The sequence below is a fragment of the Metopolophium dirhodum genome, chromosome 5, assembly GCF_019925205.1.
Source record: "Metopolophium dirhodum isolate CAU chromosome 5, ASM1992520v1, whole genome shotgun sequence".
Classification (NCBI taxonomy): Eukaryota; Metazoa; Arthropoda; class Insecta; order Hemiptera; family Aphididae; genus Metopolophium; species Metopolophium dirhodum.
Window position 1 is genome coordinate 4,325,447 of NC_083564.1, and position 19,732 is coordinate 4,345,178.

At 28.0% G+C, this 19,732-nt stretch overlaps 4 protein-coding genes across 5 annotated transcripts; 2 read left to right on the forward strand and 2 right to left on the reverse strand.

Moving 5' to 3' along the window:
• The first annotated feature begins 872 nt into the window (after positions 1–872).
• LOC132944995 (protein transport protein Sec23A) lies at positions 873–5,887 on the forward strand. Of its 2 annotated transcripts, none has more exons than XM_061014587.1 (17): positions 873–1,031; positions 2,176–2,328; positions 2,394–2,524; positions 2,594–2,680; positions 2,765–2,920; positions 3,009–3,190; positions 3,247–3,391; positions 3,454–3,728; positions 3,799–3,941; positions 4,017–4,168; positions 4,241–4,347; positions 4,417–4,570; positions 4,650–4,801; positions 4,869–5,043; positions 5,156–5,311; positions 5,394–5,459; positions 5,523–5,887. In XM_061014587.1, exons 2-17 carry the CDS (start codon positions 2,181–2,183, stop codon positions 5,610–5,612), a joined length of 2,319 nt encoding a protein of 772 aa, XP_060870570.1. In that variant the 5' UTR covers positions 873–1,031; positions 2,176–2,180; the 3' UTR covers positions 5,613–5,887. The 2 variants fall into 2 exon arrangements, with proteins under 2 accessions (XP_060870570.1, XP_060870571.1); XM_061014588.1 differs by having other exon boundaries at positions 880–1,044.
• LOC132944998 (calcineurin B homologous protein 1) lies at positions 5,778–7,491 on the reverse strand. The gene is made up of 4 exons (XM_061014590.1): positions 7,142–7,491; positions 6,394–6,663; positions 6,229–6,322; positions 5,778–6,160 (listed from the first exon to the last, which is right to left on the reverse strand). Exons 1-4 carry the CDS (start codon positions 7,206–7,208, stop codon positions 6,016–6,018), a joined length of 576 nt encoding a protein of 191 aa, XP_060870573.1. The 5' UTR covers positions 7,209–7,491; the 3' UTR covers positions 5,778–6,015.
• Positions 7,492–8,037: 546 nt separating this feature from the next.
• LOC132944999 (guanine nucleotide exchange factor MSS4 homolog) lies at positions 8,038–10,731 on the forward strand. Its single transcript, XM_061014591.1, has 3 exons — positions 8,038–8,624; positions 8,686–8,945; positions 9,137–10,731. The coding sequence occupies exons 1-2, from the start codon at positions 8,484–8,486 to the stop codon at positions 8,929–8,931; spliced, it is 387 nt and encodes a 128-aa protein (XP_060870574.1). The 5' UTR covers positions 8,038–8,483; the 3' UTR covers positions 8,932–8,945; positions 9,137–10,731.
• On the reverse strand, positions 10,382–17,211 carry LOC132944996 (negative elongation factor D). The gene is made up of 13 exons (XM_061014589.1): positions 16,794–17,211; positions 16,512–16,627; positions 15,239–15,348; positions 14,946–15,055; positions 14,756–14,863; positions 12,568–12,720; positions 12,302–12,432; positions 12,056–12,240; positions 11,731–11,980; positions 11,256–11,466; positions 10,985–11,125; positions 10,787–10,916; positions 10,382–10,730 (listed from the first exon to the last, which is right to left on the reverse strand). The coding sequence occupies exons 1-13, from the start codon at positions 16,845–16,847 to the stop codon at positions 10,705–10,707; spliced, it is 1,725 nt and encodes a 574-aa protein (XP_060870572.1). The 5' UTR covers positions 16,848–17,211; the 3' UTR covers positions 10,382–10,704.
• Between the last annotated feature and the right edge of the window lie 2,521 nt (positions 17,212–19,732).

The following is a 19,732-nucleotide window of genomic DNA, read 5'->3' on the forward strand; positions in this document are numbered from 1 at the left end:
TTTTTCTAACATAATTTGTACTTTGTAGTAATTGAAGAAATATATAAAAAACATTTTTAAAAATAAAGGTTGGTTGCTCAATACACAGTCAAATATTAACCAAATATATGATAACGCATTATGTCAAAACAAGAATGATATTCACTTGCAAAAGAAAAAAATGAGCAAGTTGCTAAAAACAAGAAAACACCAAAAAAACTATACATTTTTTCAAAACTAGTTTGAAGTTTATAAGATAACTATTATTGAATAATATTATAATATAAATAAAATACCTAAAATATTTTAAACATGTTTTTAGAGTCTTTTATGAGCACTAGAAAATAATACTCCACTCTACCAGACTACTATTAAAATTAAGAGCAGAATCATAATTGTTTTAATTTAATTTAAAGATTTTAAGAAGGACGCAAATATCCAAAGAATAAGTGACTAAATTATACATCATATTTTAAAATTGATGTCTACTCAATAGAAAATATTGCAAATGATTAAAATGCAAATGTAATGTGTGATTACAGGCTCCAATTTATTATGCCAACTCGATTAAAAAAAACCTTATTATGATTCAATGTTTTTGTAAATACTAACTTCAATTTAAAAAAAAAAAATAGCATTTTAATTCTTATGTTTTAAGAGATTTTGCATTTAACAGTATGAATACACAGGCCTTCATAGGACAGGAAGCGCGCTCTGGTGACTATAGAACTGTGGTAATATTTTCAATCAAGAGTGGATACGTATAGGCGTATTGTTCTAAGGCCGACGTGGTCTAGAGTGACGACACCTTATCAATATTCCTTGCTTGCGACCAATAACCTTTTGGCTTGTTATGCGAGTTACCATGGTTTCTTATCATAAGGCCACAGCCTATCTACCAGTGACCAGTGACGTGTTCTCCTTTTCGGAAAGTGTTTCTAGTTTCTACCTTTTTTTAATAAATTAATACTATATTTCTAAGCTAAATACTTTACAAAATATTAAAGTTAATGAAAAAGTAATGAAAATCAGCTCATTGGCGTGTCGTTAAGGTAAATTAAAAATGTAATATAAAATATACCACAGTTTTACTATGTTTACATTTTATCAAACATTTCTTTAAAATTAACTCTTGATTATTAGACTATATACATTTATTTATAGGGCATCTTTTTGGTGTTAATTAATATTAATAAGTGTCTGTAGTACCTGTTTGAATTTCATACTGCATTTAAATTGTCTTTAATATAATATGAATATGATTTTCTCTCGGTTAATTTATTTTGATTGTTTAAAAATCAATTAAATTTCCTATTTTGAAAATAAACCGTCCTGATCTCATTAACATATTTAAGCTGAACTTAATTTATATTTATTTATAATATTAAATAATATAATATAAAAGTATAATTATTGATTTGCAGTTAATAAGTCATTTCAGACATTTTTATATGAGAGATGAGCTTATGTTTAAAGTAAATATGACTGACTGCTCTTTTATTAAATATCCAAATTAATAATCTAGTATGAATACAGTGAGTTCCCGATTATTGTTTTTAATTGTTCATAGATTCAACAATTTGTTGGAATAATAAAAGAAACAACTAATTAAAATCACAATTTATTTTTAATCAATCTTATAATAGAATAAAGATTATTTGTACCAGTGTAATCAAATTAAGCAGAACTCACTGTAGTTAACCAATAACCTATAATTAAGTAGTTAAATATTTTTATTTTAAATTCTAAGCTTACATAATTTATAGTGTAAATATATATAGATAATAAACTACCACGTTTTTCTATTTTTCATATACTTAATACTAAATTATAATATAACGATTAACGGGTCAAACTAAAAATTTATTTAATAACTCTTTCACTACTCCGGACGCACTATTACGTCCATGTATTTTATTTTATTCTCATTTGCCTTTAACCGGAAACCTTTGCTTGCATCATTTTAAACCTACCTAATTAGATCATATAAATCTCAAAATTAAAATTAAAAAGTTATAGTTCATTTTACGTAGCATTCTACAGGTTGCAGAATGGATAAATAGTGTAGCAGTATAAGGGTTAAATAAAAGTAGGTGTCATCAATTATTATTTTATAAGGGCTAAAAAGTGATTCCAACAATAATGAAGCTCTCCTATTAATATTACTTACTATTTATATATTTGTTCTAATTTTAGTAAACATGTCAACGTACGAAGAATTTATTGAGCAAAATGAAGAGCGTGACGGTGTTCGCTTGTCGTGGAATGTTTGGCCAGCTAGTAGATTAGAAGCAACCCGTCTTGTTGTACCAGTAGGTTGTCTTTACCAGCCATTGAAAGAAAGACCGGGTCAGTATAGAGTTTATTATAAAATTTATCAATTTATTTCTAACATTTTATTTATGCAAGAATAGATTTACCTCCAATACAGTATGATCCTGTACTATGTACACGTAATACTTGTCGTGCAATTTTGAATCCCTTATGTCAAGTGGATTATAGAGGGAAAATGTGGATCTGTAATTTTTGTTTTCAATGTAATTCTGTAAGTATGACTACTATTGTCTTAGTTATTGTTTAAATTTATAATAATTATATATTTAAATTTATTTAGTTTCCTCCTCAATATGGAGCAATTTCAGATCAACACCAACCAGCTGAACTTATTCCAGCATTTTCCACCATTGAATACTCAATAACGGTAATGTTTTAAATATTTGTTGTTGGGTGATAGATACAAATTAAGATTTTTAATATTTTTTATTTGATTGTATACTTAATTTAGAGAGCTAAAACCATGCCACCTATATTTTTGTTTGTTGTGGATACTTGTATGGATGATGAAGAACTTGGTGCTCTTAAAGACTCTTTACAAATGTCTCTTAGTTTATTACCACCAAATGCTCTTGTTGGATTAATTACATTTGGCAATGTTGTTCAGGTATGAAATATAGTATTTAACTGTAAAATGTATTTAATGAATCTACTGTATGTGTCTATAGACAATTAATATTTACATACCTTTTTAGGTCCATGAATTGGGTTGTGAAGGTATTTCTAAATCATATGTGTTTAGAGGTACTAAAGACTTGCCACCAAAACAAATTCAAGATATATTAGGAATTGGAAAATATGCTGCTCCAGCTGCACAAGCTGGTGCCCCCCAACAGCAAGCACAACAACAACAACAAGTTAATGTACCAGCAAACAGGTATTTCCCAAGTAAAATTATTATTTTTACTTGTACTGATGTAAATATTTACATAGATTTATACAACCGGTTCATAATTGTGATGTGAATATGTCAGACTTATTAAATGAGCTTTTAAAAGATCCATGGCCTGTTCCACAAGGAATGAGACCATTAAGGAGCACAGGAATGGCATTATCAATTGCTGTTAGCTTATTGGAGGTAATCACTAATTACTTTAATCAAATTACAATATTTTGAAATATATATAGTAATTTTTACAGTCTACATATCCACAAACTGGTGCACGTGTAATGTTGTTTGTTGGTGGAGCATGTTCCCAAGGTCCAGGTCATGTAGTTAATGAAAAGTTATCCGATACAATTCGTTCCCACGACCAAATAATGAAAGATAATGCTCCATATATGAAAAAAGCAACTAAGCATTACGATACCTTGGCAGTTCGTGCTGCAACCAATGGACATACAATTGATATATATGCTTGTGCTTTAGATCAAACTGGTTTGATGGAAATGAAGCAATGTTGTAATACAACTGGGTTTGTTATTATTATGAGATATTTTCATAAAAAATTTCAACCAAGATTTCTATTTCTATTTCAATTTTAGTGGCCATATGGTAATGGGTGATTCATTCAATTCATCTTTATTCAAGCAAACGTTCCAAAGAGTATTGGCGCGAGATCATGAAAACAATTTAAAAATGGCATTTAATGCTACTTTGGAAGTAAAAACATCTAGAGAATTGAAAAGTAAAGTGCATTTGTATACTGTGACCTTATTATAATTCAATGAAATAAATTATTTTAATGATTATTTTTATTTAGTTATGGGTGCAATAGGTCCATGTGTATCATTAAGTATCAAAAACCCATGTGTATCTGACTGTGACTTAGGTTTAGGTGGTACATGTCAATGGAAAATGTGTAGCTTGATGCCTAACACTACATGTGCATTTTTCTTCGAAATTGTCAATCAAGTAAATAATTGTAAAACCATTTTGTATACACAAATATACGATTTATATATTTATCTGTATTTTTATTTTTAGCATGGATCACCTATACCTCAAGGAGGACGTGGTTGCATTCAGTTTATTACTCAGTACCAACATTCCAGTGGCTATAAACGGATAAGAGTCACCACGTTAGCTAGGAAGTATGTATTTGTTTGTATACAAAACTAATTTAATTTTATACTTATGACTTATGAGTTTTTGTTTTTTAGTTGGGCAGACCCTGTGCAAAATATGATGCATGTTAGTGCAGCATTTGATCAAGAGGCATCTGCAGTTTTAATGGCTCGTATGGTAGTGAACCGTGCTGAAACTGAAGATAGTCCAGATGTTATGCGGTGGGCTGACCGTACGCTTATACGCTTGGTAATGAATATTTACATATTTATTTCTTATATGATATTTGTACAAAAATTAGCTTTTATTGTTGTTAATTTGAATACAGTGTCAGAAATTTGGTGACTATCAAAAAGATGATCCAAATAGTTTCCGATTGCCAGAAAACTTCAGTTTATACCCACAGTTCATGTATCATTTAAGAAGGTCTCAATTTCTACAAGTTTTTAACAATAGTCCTGATGAAACATCATATTATAGGTAAATTTTAATTTTAATGGAACGTTAAAAAAACTATCCATAAATAATAATTATGTTTCTTTTTTAGACACATGTTGATGCGTGAAGATGTTACACAGAGCTTAATCATGATACAACCAATTCTGTACAGCTATAGTTTTAATGGTAGGCCAGAACCTGTACTTTTGGATACCAGCAGTATTCAACCCGACAAAATATTATTGATGGACACATTTTTCCATATTTTGATATTCCACGGAGAAGTGAGTTAATATATATATATATTTACTAAAAAATACATATTTTAATTATTTTTGTTTTTTACGGTCCTTAAAAAAAAATAATATTTGAATAAGATAATAATTTATTATTTAGACTATTGCTCAATGGAGAGCTATGGATTATCAAAATAGACCAGAGTATAGTAACTTCAAACAGTTGCTTCAAGCTCCTGTTGATGATGCTCAAGAAATACTCAAAACTCGATTCCCAATGCCTCGATATATTGACACAGAACAAGGTGGTAGTCAGGTAAATTATTTGAACAATTTTACTATCATGAACATATTGTTACTGATAAATTATAACTAAAAATAACAATTTTAATTTTCAGGCAAGATTTTTACTATGCAAAGTTAACCCATCTCAAACACATAATAATATGTACGCTTATGGAGGTGTAAGTATTGAATTAGTTTTTATAATTGTATATTATAGATGTGAAGTCAATTTTTAATTTTAGGATGGTGGAGCACCAGTTTTAACAGATGATGTAAGCTTGCAACTGTTTATGGAACATTTGAAAAAGCTAGCTGTCTCATCCAATGCATAGAAAGTATTCTTTATTCTAATGTACTGTTATTTTTATTATTATTATTATTTATTTATTCGGTAATTGAAAATAAGATCATTATTCAAAATGTTTTATACTCATACATAATTGTTTGTGTAGAAAACAGTTGTTTTTTCTATGTTGGATAAATACATCAAAGACAAATTTGTAAATTATAAAAATTTTATGTTATATTAAAATATTATATTGTATTCAAAATTTTTTTGCATAAATCTACTCTATACGTAATAAAAGAATAAAAATTAATTAAAATATTGGTCTTTGGATTGAAATATTAAGTTCACTTTAATTATTAAAATTAATGCTGTGTACCTAGAACAATTTATAAAATTAAAAGAACATAATAATATGAGCGGAATGATCTGTTGATAGGCATGTTCGATTAGTTTAAAAATCTAATTGACATTTTGTGTTCGATATCAGACTTTTCAAATGTTTTACTAAATTCATCAAATGAAATTAATCCATCTTCATCTACGTCTGCCTCAGAAATTGTTTTATCCGCAATTATAGACAACTGTTCTTCACTAAAAAAAAAAGATTAAAATTTTAGAATCTAATAAAAAAAACATACAAATGTCATTAAAATGTTTACCTTATGTTGGCACCAACCATCATATGTAAAATAACCAACAGTTCATCCTTTGATATCAATCCATCATTATCAACATCATACATATCAAAAGCAACTAAAATGATATTGACGATATATTACACAAATTCTGCCCTATGAGGTTTATCGCTAATAATTAATGATTACATTTTACTTTCTCCATTCTATTGTTTTGTTTGTTTGGTTTATTCGGTCGAATTGGTCTAAATTTAGACAGCCCTCTCATGAATTGTAAGAAATTAATACGATCACAATTATTCCCAAAGTCTGCGTGGAATAAATCAACGATTCTTTCACCTAAGGGATTTATTGCCAACTCTGGAATACGCAGTAAATCTTCCCTACTGAGCGTACCCAAATCACCTCTATCCAAACTGGTAAACCTACTGTAGAGACGTTCTATTTGATTTGCAGTGACTGTAAGATAATTGTATTAAAATTAGTTTCATGGTACGGATCAAATTGTTAATCTAAATCGTAGATTTTCTGCTTGACATAATACAAAAAGTACTAGAACAAAAAAATGTATTTAAAAACTAATAGTAATAATATTTGTCACAAATTATTATGCAAGTAAAACTTTTTTTCACTAGCATTTAAACCATCTAAAAAGAGTTGGTAAATAGTAGCTAATTTTATCGTCATTGTGTCATCAACCAATTTTTCCATTATCACTAATAAAATAAAAACCAGTTTGTCAATGTCGTCAAAGCTAGCTTTCTATTTTTACTTCTTATTAATAGAAATAAATGTAAATGTTTAAAAAAAAACACTAGGTTAATTAATTGAAACTTTAATTGATTTCTGTGTATATCTAGATATATTTAAAATGTAAAAAAAACATGCATAGTTAAGGCAGTAAAATCATAATCACATTTTGCAACTTAATACTTACATCCAGTTTCATTTCTAATTTGAGCAATTTCTTCTTTTCGCAAAAGCAACGATGATCGGTTACCCATTTTCAAAATAATATCAAAGTTCAAAATAAAATATATAAATTGTAAATTATTGAGTAAATAAAATTTCTGTGTAACTCATATCCTTGACCTTAAAATAACACCAAGCGTAATGTAAAACATAATTCAAACCCATAACAATCAAATGCACATATATAATTTCATGCTACTAGTTAGTAGTTGGCAATCGCAGTGTTAGGTACTTTGATCTTAACGCTAAACTTCAACTCTATTATGATTCATTTTATCATAATTATCACGGTTGTAGATATACTTAAACCGTGATAATTATCACCTTTAGCAGGTGTTTCTATCACGGGTTAATAACACGAACCAAGATATAATTGACTGGTAATGACATGGTCGGCGAGGGTCGGGGAACGGCCACGAGAAGGTGTCACTTAGCTGATAAGAACACTGTTCTTGAAGTTTTCAGCGCTACCGGTGGTTTTATTTGACTACACAATTTGTATCTTAGTCCGTGTTAAATGCAGAGGGCGCTGTGAACTCCAGGAACTCAGGCGACCCCCCCGAACTTTGCCTCTTATACATACATTCGTGACCGTGAAAAGCTGCTCGTTTCCAGTCACGTACTAAGATAGAAAGGACTGGAAACGATTTGATTGGCGGGTGACGGGGAGCCGGACCGCAATTGCCTCGGTCCCTCTACTCTTCCCCGCCATAATTTGTACCCAGCTAACATGCACGCTATCTGCTTGGTAAAATATCAACTATTTGTATAATATAATTTTAATTCTTATCATCATCACATTTTCCACCAAGCCACTAGGTAGCGTTAAGACCAGCTGTGTACAATTATTGTTCTATGGTACAACGGAAATCAGCAGAGGCACTTCGGACCCGTTAAAAATGTGCTCGTGTCCAGTGACTGTCCTCTCTATCTTAGTCCGTGATTCCGGTCCATTATATCTTTAGTTCGTGATAATTATCTATCTGAGTGGTTACCACGATTTAAGATATATTTAAGGTATATCTTAAATCGTGGTGGTTACTATCAGGCCCATGCAACACCCCGACCACGTCGGTCTTAGAAGACCGTGATCTTAACATAGAACCAAAATTGTATGTTCTATGATCTGAGCCCGAAGGGTTACAAGCCTGATCCTCGTTTATCTATATTATTATCAAAACTAAAGAACCGCATTAATTCAGTTATAATCTGATAAGACTGATTTCAGTATAATAAGTTAATATTTAGTAAATTATTTGCGCTTCACTTTATTAATATTATTGATGTAAAATAGCTTACTCTTTAAGATGACTGATGATAATACAATTGATGTTAAAAATAACTTTAATCATCTGATTACTGAAGAAAAGAACAAACACACTGTGTATTGCACAAAATGCCCATCCAAGATTTTGTCATCTACAATGGGAAAGCATTTAAGAATCGAAGTAATTTTTCATGTAAATTTACTTTTTAGTAAATTTTCTAATAATTATTTTTATTTTGTAGTTCAATCTTCCGCACATGTCTCAAAAAAAAAATTGTGAGGCTGTTGAATGCGAACTGTTGGCGGATTACTGGATGGTTCCAGATATGTATATGTTTGATAATATTGGATTTTCAAAGACTGTTGAATCTGGCATTAAATATCTTATATGTGCTGACTGTGAAATTGGACCAATTGGATGGTATGACGATAACACTAAGCAATCTTATGTAGCACTGTCAAGAGTGAAACACGCTGAAGATTCGTGATATTTGATCAAATTGTAAATACTTGAAACATTCTAATTTTATTGTAATATTTATAGATTAAAAGTATAAATTAAAAATATTAAAAATGTATTTTTAAAATTAATTAAATTATTTATAATACCAACATTTTTATTATTTATTTATTAAACAGTATTCATGTAATTTATTTTAACTTATAGGTAGTACATTTTTTTTGTGTTTGCAGTGATTATTGACTAACATTCTAAGAGTCAATTAGTAACAAATTGAACTCGTGCACTCAGCAAATCAGAGTGGTCATCAGCATGTTATTTTAATGTGATTTTATGATTGTCTCTACAATAAAAAACAGGCTTCAGCGAATGAGTTGTGCATATGGGCGTGGTTTTTGTTCCCGTGGCAGTGCCTGATGCTCCGCCGTGGTGGAATGGCGTCTGATTTCCGCGGAACAAAAACTGGTCGCCGCCAAAGTCTGTACTTGTTTGGAACAGAGTATAGTAACCAATAACACTTGATGGTTATCTATAATTTGGATTTAAATAAATCGTAATAAGTGGTTGACCATTCTAGTACATACTAAATTCAATATAGGTAGGTATAAAAAATTAAGAATATTGTTTACTGGATACAGAACTATAGATTATTTGCACAACTAGAGGGGATGCAAAAGTTACTTTGGCACCTATTGTTTTTTAGGTCTACGTACAACTATTATTATTATAGTGAAATACCATCAATTTTATGTTTTTAAATTATTAAATATTTACCGAAAAAATAAATTAAAACAATTTTGGTCATATCTAAGACATAATATTAATTTGTTATAAATTATTACATAGTTCTATAATTGACAGACGTGATTAGCAATAAGATAAACATTACGGATAATTGGATTGCTTACTAACAATTTTTAGCCAATTGGTCGCATAAAAAAGCAGTACATAGAAGTACACTGTGGTGGACTGTGTTACCATTTGCTGGAAAATAAACCCTCATGAGTTATATATTAATTATTAATATCTTATCGTTCAATACTTAATATATTATTAATAAGAAAAGTATTATGACCTAGAGGTATATAATATTTTGTTTTTATCATTAATATGAAGAATGTTAAAATGTGTATAAAAAGTTTTCAAGTATCGATTATTGAAGATTTTTAGACTCTGAGCGGAGCAGTGAGTGTATTGATTTTACTACGCGTTTCAATTTTTTTTATTTGGGTCTGTCTTCTCCTTTTAGGACAGTAAATATTATTAGATTCTCTTCAACAGCACCTTTTCTGATAGGAAAGTGAATCTAGTTATTAGATTGGATAGTTAAAAGTAAAAATTTCCCAGTAGTTTTCTTAAGCACCGAGAAAAACAAAAGAAAAATTAAGGAAAAACAAGGATTTTTCATGCAAAATTGATTTTGGTTTTTGGTGTAACTCTAAAACAAATTACCTTAGGTAAATGAAAGTTAAAACTAATATTTTCTATACACCATAAATTTTTATAGTTTTTTTTATTAGAAATGTAAATAAAATTTAATTCATCAAGTCATAAAGTGTGAAAAAGTAATACTAGGGTCTTCATATATTGTTACAATTGCATAACAATTGCAGCTGACCAGTCACTCCTTGTTAGGTTGTTGGTTACGACAATTTAAATGAATATAAAATTAAATATATTTTAAGCCTTATAATTTTACAAAAATATACACTAATAATCAAGTAAGCTGTACATGAAAATAATAGTTGATACATTCTTTTTTTTATATACTTCCATAAAATATGTTAATATGTTGTTAATTTTATATTGTCATTCCTTTGCAATGCACTAAACAAAAATGTATGAATATTAGATAAAAATCAAAAATATGAAAATTAACTTACCAATAAATTCTGAAACTGGATCATTTTCTCCGTCACATCTCATTGTACCAGTTATTTCTTCATTTTCAACAATTGGTAAAAATAAATCAACAAATTCAACTGAATAAGGAGGAGAAACTGCTTCCAGAGCCTACTCAAAAAAGAAAGAAATCAGAAAAAGAAAATAGACATTTGCACATTGTATAAATAATCATTTACTTCTGTAACAAAATAACGTATCAAAGAAATATCAGTATCTCCTCTATGCCAGCATTGTTCAATATATTTTATAACTGGAACAACACAACCACAACACAATAAGTTCACCATACGGTCAAGCAGCATCTTTTTCATCTCCAACTAAAACAATAATAAAATTATGAATGATTTTATACTCATTTAATAATGAATTAGAATATAAAAAAATAATGAGTTATTAATGAGCTATAAAATGAAGAAACCAAAACTGATAATTTATTTATTAACTCACGTGTACTAGAATTTCCAGTTCATCTTGTTTAGATTCAAAAAGAGACACAAATAATTTTAATATGATATTATGCAGTTGTGGATGGCATGTAACAACTTCATCTAAAAGTGCTAAATGTGTTGGTGTATGTTCAGTACATAACTTAAAGAAACTTGGTTCAGTCACAGTACTCTCAACCCAACATATTAAACCAACAGCAACAGCCGGATATCTACATAGAAACAAAAAAAATTCTTACAATTTTGAAATTACAAGAAAACTTAACAGCTGGCATCTATAATAGAATATGCTAGTTTCATGCATGTTGAGCTCCACGTCACTGCCTACAACATTGAATTATAAAGACATGAGTCAATGCCTGGTAAAATGCTGTGGGTTATACTCTCATTGGTCAAAGTATAGTGCATATCTTAATTAATACTAAAGTTTATTGTATTTACAAAAGTGTAATATTTATTCTGAAATAAATAAATACCTGATGCAATGGTAAATAGTTGCTACTTCAGCAATTAATTCTGTTGAACTTTTATTCAAATTGCATATACTATGAACTTTATCAACAGCTTGAATTGTAGATTTTAAATCGTCCTTATTAATAATTTTCCTTTTTTTACCAGATGTTACTTCATACACACTAGCAGAATAAGCATAAAGATATATGTACTTGGGTTTGTATTCTGGATTTAATTTCATTCCAGGCTTAAATAGAGCCTGAACTAATAGTTCTGGAAAAAATATATACTAATTTCATAAAAATAAATAAAATAATTAGTACCTAATATATTTAAAACTAAACTAACCAAGAAATTGTGGTATTCTGAGTAAATTGACGGGAGGAGAATCTGCTGATGAATAATGTTTATGTAATACATTTATATCAGCAGGATTTAAGGCATTTCGCGATAACATAGAACTTAATGCTGCACAAGGCTGGTCATACGGGGCAGCGCCATTTAATGCCATAGTAATGGGAGTGACATCATTTCTTAACAAAACCAAATTGAGAAACAAATTTTAATTTAATAATCTTAAAATTAATATAATACCTCTCTTGAGCACAGCGAGTTATTTCTTGAGAAAATCTTTTCATGTTAACTCCTCCATTAGTTTCCTTAGCTAAAACTTGAAGAGCAACTAATGTAAAAACATATGTATGCTGGCTATGACATACCATTTTCTAAAGAAAAAAAATAATATTCACGCATTAATAAATAAAGTAATTATCATTAACTGGAAACTGATATATGATAGCTTATGGTTTTAATTAAAAAAGTATTAGATATAACAATATGGTGTTAACATTTTAACTTACAGCACATTCTTGTATTGTATTTTGGCGATTCTCAGTAGAAGTTTTTATGGATTCTGTAATAAAATTTTTTAATATTCGAGAATATACTTCAATTTGTTGAGAAGCTGTAGATATACTTGTTATTTCGCCTTGATATCCAGCATCTGATATCAACTTTAAGTAAATAAAATAAGAATAATATTAAACTAATATCAAAAGGCTGGAGATAGTTAAAATATAATATTTGATGAGTAAATACTGTTAATTATCAATAATCTCTGTGAACCAAATTAAAAACCACGGATATTATACTGATATACTTAAGGGAATTTGATACCGTGATTTTCTGTTTTTTTCTAACACATGCGCAACATAGTATTTTAGATGTGTTTTTTGCCAAACATTCCAATTGATCTATTGAAGCGATAAGAATTCTGAAAACAGATTTGAATTTGTCGTCAAGTCTACTTGAAATTGACTTTCCCTCATGTTTGATATTATCCCCCAAATTCCTAAAAATGTCATATTAAAAAAGAGTATTTAAAAATTGTCGCATATGAATTTTTGGAAAAGTTAAAAATCAAAAATGTGGGTAAGTTGATTTCAAGTAGACTTGACGACAAATTAAAATCTGTTTTCAGACTTATTATCGCTGCATTAAATCAATTGGTATGTTTGGCAAATAACCAGTCTAAAATCAGATGTCGCGTGTTAGACAAATACAGAAAATCACGGTATCGAATCCCCTTAATAATTAATTCTATGTTATGGATGATTTGTTAACATATAATTAGTTAATCTATGACATATTAAGGGAAATATAGTGGTCAAAGTGCACCCTCCCCGGTTTTAACCGGCCCTCTTTTTTTGAATAGAATCGATATGTCAGCCTAGAATATTTTATATTATATTCATATTGTTATTATTAATACAGTAGCTGGTTAAGTTGAATTATGATTATTTGTTTATAACCATAATTCTATATAATAATATACTTTAGAAGTTTCAAGTACCAACACATAATATTTTTAAAATATAACACAAAATTAAAATCGTTCTTAAATATCTAATTTTAACATAAAATAACTATAAAAAAAACTGTTTCATATTTTTTGGTTATAGAATGACATACTTAAAAGTTAAGTGTTTTACATTTTGACAAAATTCAAACTTTAAATGCTAATAAAAAAAATGATGCCAATGTATTTTTAATATTTTTCAACTAATATTGTAACAATATATCAGGAGCCTTGTATTACATTTTCACACTTTTTTTTTAACCAACAAATAACATTTACTAACATTTATAAAAAAAAAAAAGAAAAATTGAAATTTGAAAATGTCTGTAAACAATTTGGAACGAGTCAAAATATTTTGAAAATTTTATCAAGTATAAAAATGAATAATGATAAAATAAACATATTGTGTAAATATCAAGTGTCTACAGTTATTCGTTTTAGAATTCCAGCAAAATAAGAAAATTCCTAAATGAGAATTCGATTGAATTTCCAACGTAAAAATTTGAATTTCAAACGCTCGTGGCAATTTAATTTAAGTTTCTGGTAAATTTTTTTTTTTTTGTTAAAGTTAGGCAAATATATGAGAAGTCCTGCATTAAATTTTTAAGTTATAGATTTAAAAAGAAAATTTTTTATGAATTTCTAACAAAATAATTAAATATTTTTTGGTTTTCATTGAAATAACTTTCAAACATCTCTTATGGTCCCTTTTAAATGCTAACAAAAAAATAATTACTATGTATTTTTAATATTTTTCAACTAATTTCCAAACATTTAGCACCTCCCCCGTACAACAGTTCAAAACAAATCTATATATTATGAAAATTGTACTGTATATAGAAAATCCTAACATAAACAACCAGTGAAAATTTCATGAATCTACAGTCATTTGTTTCAGAGTTCAACCAATAACCAAACTAGATTTTGCATAAAAATCACGTTTTTCCTTAATTTGTATTGTTTTTCCCTGCGCTTTTGAAAACTATTGGGAATTTTACATTCTGATTTCCTGAATGCATCAACTAGATTTATTTTCCCATCAAACACAAAATACTGTTGAAGAAAATTGAAGTAGTTTTACTGCCCCAAAACGGTGATGACACACAAAAAAAAACATCATTGTAAAACCAATACATTCATCGCTCCGCTCAGAATCTAAAACTATTACAGTAATAGTTAATACATAATACCTTAATTGTAAAGTTAAGCATCAGACAATCAGGATATTCTTCTGCTAATCTATAAATTAATGATCTCCATATTTTGTGTTCAATCATTTCTGTTAACCAAGCTGGAGTCTGTTGATTACAATACATATTAAAAATAATTAATACTTCTTTAAATATTAATAACAGTAATAAATAATAATAATTATCATACTTCTCCCTCTTCACTGAATATTGTATCCGCTTTTTTCGGATCAAATGTTTTTAATACCATATCTTTGAGATGATTTTCAACGAAGGATTGAACTTCACCAACAGCAACACCTTTTAAAATATTTTTATTTTATTTATTTATTATAATTAACGCCAAACGGCTTTTTATAATATAGCATAAAAAAATACAATGGTAAAATAGTTAAAAGCTTATGAAACAAACTAACTTTTCTATATAAGTTAATCTAAAGTAATATATTAAAGTTATAAATAGTGAACACAATATATCATTACCTCCTAAAATCAGCCATTCAGCTACCATATTTGCCATCTGAGCAACACCAATATAATTCTTAGATAATAATTCTATAACATGTTCAGGAGTTCCACCCACTTGAAAATACCTATACAGTTATACAAAATGTATAATTTAATTACAGATTATTATTTTTATATAGAAATAAATCAATATAAAGTTTGACCAGAAAAATTTAATAATAAGTTAATCAAGCACATAAGTTCCTTTAAAGGTTATAAGTTAAAAAAACTTAATTCAATCAAATAAAAAGAATTCTTTGATTTTAATTTATAAATAATATTTTTTATAATTGTACTTAAAATGTGTTAAGATACAAATCATTTAAAAAGTAAGAAAAATTAATATTTTTGCTAACCTCAATTATACTTTTGAATTATATTAATTATTAAAATGAGGCATCACTTGCATGTGTTGTCTCAGTCTTACAAGCGCGTAACATACCAAATTTGCATTTACAGGTTCTCATTTAGATTCATTACTTTTAATATGAACTAATATATGAATATATTTGAATATATATGAATATTACTTTTAATCAAATTAAAGGTAACAACATATTCTGTAATTTATAGGAAGTGTTTTTCGATATTTTAATTTTGAAGCATGTTATGAGCATTATTAAATTATTATGTTTTATATTTAACTTCAAAACTAAAATATCAAAATAACTACAAAATGTTGTTACCTTTAATTTTATAAAAGGTGAATTCACTCAAACATTAAAACTAACAAAGCTAAATGAGATTATCTGAACGTAAATTTATTATGTTACACATTTACCGAAACAACACTTGCAGATGAGATGTCCTCTTAAAGATAAAATCAAAGGCTATTAAAAAAATATTAATAGAAGTAAAAAGTTTTTATAATTGTTAAGAAGATAAAAATCTAGAAGTATTTATTTATTTAATTGATTTTTATTCTATTTTTATTCTTCTCTCAATTTTTAATTGAATGAGTTTTTTTTTAAATTTTAATGTATATACCAATGTTAATGGCCTTAGTAATCTAAGCAGAAATTTATAATTTCAAGACCAACAAAAAAAAAAATCAAGAAATAGGCTTGTTCATATTATAAAATTTAAATATATTTTTATTGTCGTAATTATTCAAATTATTGTTCTTATAAATCATAATATTGTACTTTATGATGTTAAAATAATTATGAACAAAGTTTATTCTAGATGACAAATCAACTATTATAGGTAATAGGTATACTAATGAGTAATAATTATAAACTAAAAATACCTTTTAAGCTGTGAAAATATTCCTGGTTCCATGATATAATCAGCACTACTAAATTTCTCTAAACATTGAGTTAAAGTTTCTTCTGGATTTTCTAATATGTCGTCATTGTCATCAGCCTTAACAAGAGTAGTTAATCATACAACAAAACAGTATAGGTAATTACACATTTTGAATAAATATAATTTCACATTTATTAGAGAATTGTTTATTTTTTTTTAATACATAACTCAGAGAATATAAACATAGAGTTGGTAATAATTTATAAAGTGTTGCAAAACTAACCTCTACATCGACGTCACCGTCCCAGCGACGATATTCATCATAGTCGTCTTCCATTTTGATTGAAAGAGCAATCAGTACTGATTTTAAACAAACCGAAGTAGATACGCCTCGGTTACAATTGATGGACAGTAGAATATTTAGAGAAAGTAAAAATGTTTATAATGTCTACCTTAGGTTAAAATATTATTAGTGCTAATGAATAATGTATTAAGAAGATTAATGGTTTAAAACTTTAAAATGCTATAAATATATTAATTATTAGACACGACTGCACACATAATTATAGTGTACCATTATTGTACCATTTGTACCTATAATCCATAAAAAAATACAAATAACAATATAAAAAGTTTATAAATTAATAATCATTATTCACTCCTGGCGCTAAACCACAAATTTGATAACACATATCAAACGTTTGAGTTTTGTTTATAAAAGTAGTTTTCTGAAATAATGTTATTTTGCCGGTTGCCATACAATGAGTGCAGCTGTGGTGGGGGTAACAACCCAACGTGAATATAGTATATTTATACCTACCTAGTACCTACCTACTCCTTTTTCATAATTTGTAACATATTAATATATTATAGATATAGGTAATAGCGTAAAAAATATGTACTTGTGATTGGTAACTGTTAAGTCGTTGAGTGGTGCCGTGGTAGAGTGGAGGTACTCTAGCAGGTGTTACGCTAATGACATGTTATGATTAAATCTATAGGTATTTTGTAACAAATATAAAATATTCAGCTTCACTAAACGTTCCGCTTTTCAACAAATCGTTATACATTTATTATAATTTAGTTTTGCCATGTTATAAAGTTAAAACTATTGATTGTAGTGAACATTAATACTATTTAATTTAGTTACCTACCATTTTGTATTAATAGGTACTATATTATTATAATATTAAAAACATTGTTTTTCGTATTTATCGTGTTTCATTTGTATTTAATTATTGTTTTTACCGATTAAGTTCAGGAGTACTAGGAAATTTCTATATTTAACCTCACAAAGTATCAGTAACAACTTACCCCAAAATTGAAAATTATTTATTTTATCTACCAAAATGGCAAAATTAGTGTCTGCACAAAAATATAATTTAAAAAACAGTAAAAAATATTGTAAATCCAGAACGTTTTGCTTTAAGATAAACTTTTAGGGAGGGTCAACAGATAAACTTTTTTATAGATTCAGACATGAGACATTCAGTAAACGTCCAAGGACGAGTTTTCAAATGTTTGTCCTACTTAGGTACATTATTTTTTTCTAGTCACTATATTATGTATTACCATTTAAGCTATGCGTAACAGTGTAATATCCATGACTAAATAAATAGAAATATATATATTTAATCAATGGTAATATAATATACAGTGGCGTTCACAGATATTTTCAATGGAAGGGGTTATATAAAAATTTTAAAATTTTATTAATTTTTATACTTTTGTAAATATGGTAAAAAAATACCAAAAGGGGGTTGAACACCCACCTTCCTCCATTGTGCACTCTTTTTGATTTTTTGATTTTAACTTCTCCAAAAATTAAAATTCGACCATTTTTAAATAATCTTTTATAATATGACATTTTTAGGAATTTGGGGGATAATATCAAACATGTGGGGAAGTCGATTTCAAGTAGACTTGACGACAAATTAAAATATGTTTTCAGAATTCTTATCGCTTCATTAAATCAATTGGTATGTTTGGTAAAGAACCAGTCTAAAATCATATGTCGCGTGTGTGTTGGACAAATACCGAAAATCGCGATATCGAATCCCCTTAAGTAAAAATTTACAAAACCATAACATATTAAGAGGACGCTATTGGCTGGGATTTTGAAAAAAGTTCTTACTGTTTCAAAAACCATTATTGTTTGTGTTTTTCAAACTTTAAAAACTTTTTTCATATAAATGATATCAAAAAAATAAAAACAACGTAGCACAGCCAAAGTTCTCATTCTTATACGGTGAAAATCCTTTTCTTAGTTATGATTGTAACCTCGGTTCTTTACCGCGCAAAACAGTTTTTGGTATGTTGTACATTTGTAAGACGGATACAACACATGCGGGTGTAGCGTCCTCTTAACACGGACATAATGTTTGTTTCCAACTACAATATATAAGTTGATTTTTGGTCTTCTTGAATATTTGAAAAAGTACAATAATAGAGAAATTGATTTTAAATTAGCCAACATCAAATCAAATTAATAAGCAGATTCAGTTTTCAAATAATTGTGATAGAAAATGAAGAAGAACCTTTTTAAGTAACATATTGTTTTGTTATAATGGACCTATGGACCAAGCTATTAAATCATTGAATGAACGGTTTAAACAACTGGAATCATAATCAACTAATTTTGGTTTTATACACCTCATTGAACAATTAACATGAACTATTAACTAATGAACAATAATTTATGAAGTGCTGCAAAGAATAATGTGGTCAATATTACCTGGTACCAGTAACTTCGGCTTGCGCAAAAAGAACTGGACAAAAAAAATGATCAGACCTTGCATTGCTTTCCATTGAACAAGGAGTATCATCATAATCAGTAAATTATGAAAAAATCATAAATGCCTTTGGTCGGAAAAATCGAGGAAAAAATATCTTCATATTTTAATTACCTATATATAGTTTGAATATGTACGTAATTAATTGTTATTCTATAAATTATAATCCGTAAATAATTTCGTGTAACACATTGCAAATAAAAAATAAAATAATTATTAGTAATTACCTACCTATAATATTATTATTATTTATTTTAAACTTGATATTTATACAGCAAATTATTATAATATGCTATCATCAGTTACAATAAAGACATGACGCATTGTCCAGGGCACCACAACGTCGCAAATCCTATCGCCGTCACTGAATTTATACAGACTATAAATTATAATTATAATTTAAAGGTATATAGAATATAGTATGTTTTAT

Bases quoted from the DNA above. Each gene is read 5' to 3' on its own strand.
- LOC132944995 (XM_061014587.1), top strand. From the start codon at position 2,181: ATGTCAACGTACGAAGAATTTATTGAGCAAAATGAAGAGCGTGACGGT. The intron at 3,942-4,016 runs GTAAAGTGCATT...ATTTTTATTTAG, and splicing joins AACATCTAGAGAATTGAAAA to TTATGGGTGCAATAGGTCCA. The intron at 4,169-4,240 runs GTAAATAATTGT...TTTTATTTTTAG, and splicing joins TCTTCGAAATTGTCAATCAA to CATGGATCACCTATACCTCA.
- LOC132944998 (XM_061014590.1), bottom strand. From the start codon at position 7,208: ATGGGTAACCGATCATCGTTGCTTTTGCGAAAAGAAGAAATTGCTCAA. The intron at 6,323-6,393 runs GTAATCATTAAT...ATATCATTTTAG, and splicing joins TAGAATGGAGAAAGTAAAAT to TTGCTTTTGATATGTATGAT. The intron at 6,161-6,228 runs GTAAACATTTTA...TTTTTTTTTTAG, and splicing joins ATGGTTGGTGCCAACATAAG to TGAAGAACAGTTGTCTATAA.
- LOC132944999 (XM_061014591.1), top strand. From the start codon at position 8,484: ATGACTGATGATAATACAATTGATGTTAAAAATAACTTTAATCATCTG. The intron at 8,625-8,685 runs GTAATTTTTCAT...TTTATTTTGTAG, and splicing joins GAAAGCATTTAAGAATCGAA to TTCAATCTTCCGCACATGTC.
- LOC132944996 (XM_061014589.1), bottom strand. From the start codon at position 16,847: ATGGAAGACGACTATGATGAATATCGTCGCTGGGACGGTGACGTCGAT. The intron at 11,126-11,255 runs GTGAGTTAATAA...TTATTGTTTTAG, and splicing joins AACTGGAAATTCTAGTACAC to TTGGAGATGAAAAAGATGCT. The intron at 10,731-10,786 runs GTAAGTTAATTT...ATTTTTGTTTAG, and splicing joins TCCAGTTTCAGAATTTATTG to TGCATTGCAAAGGAATGACA.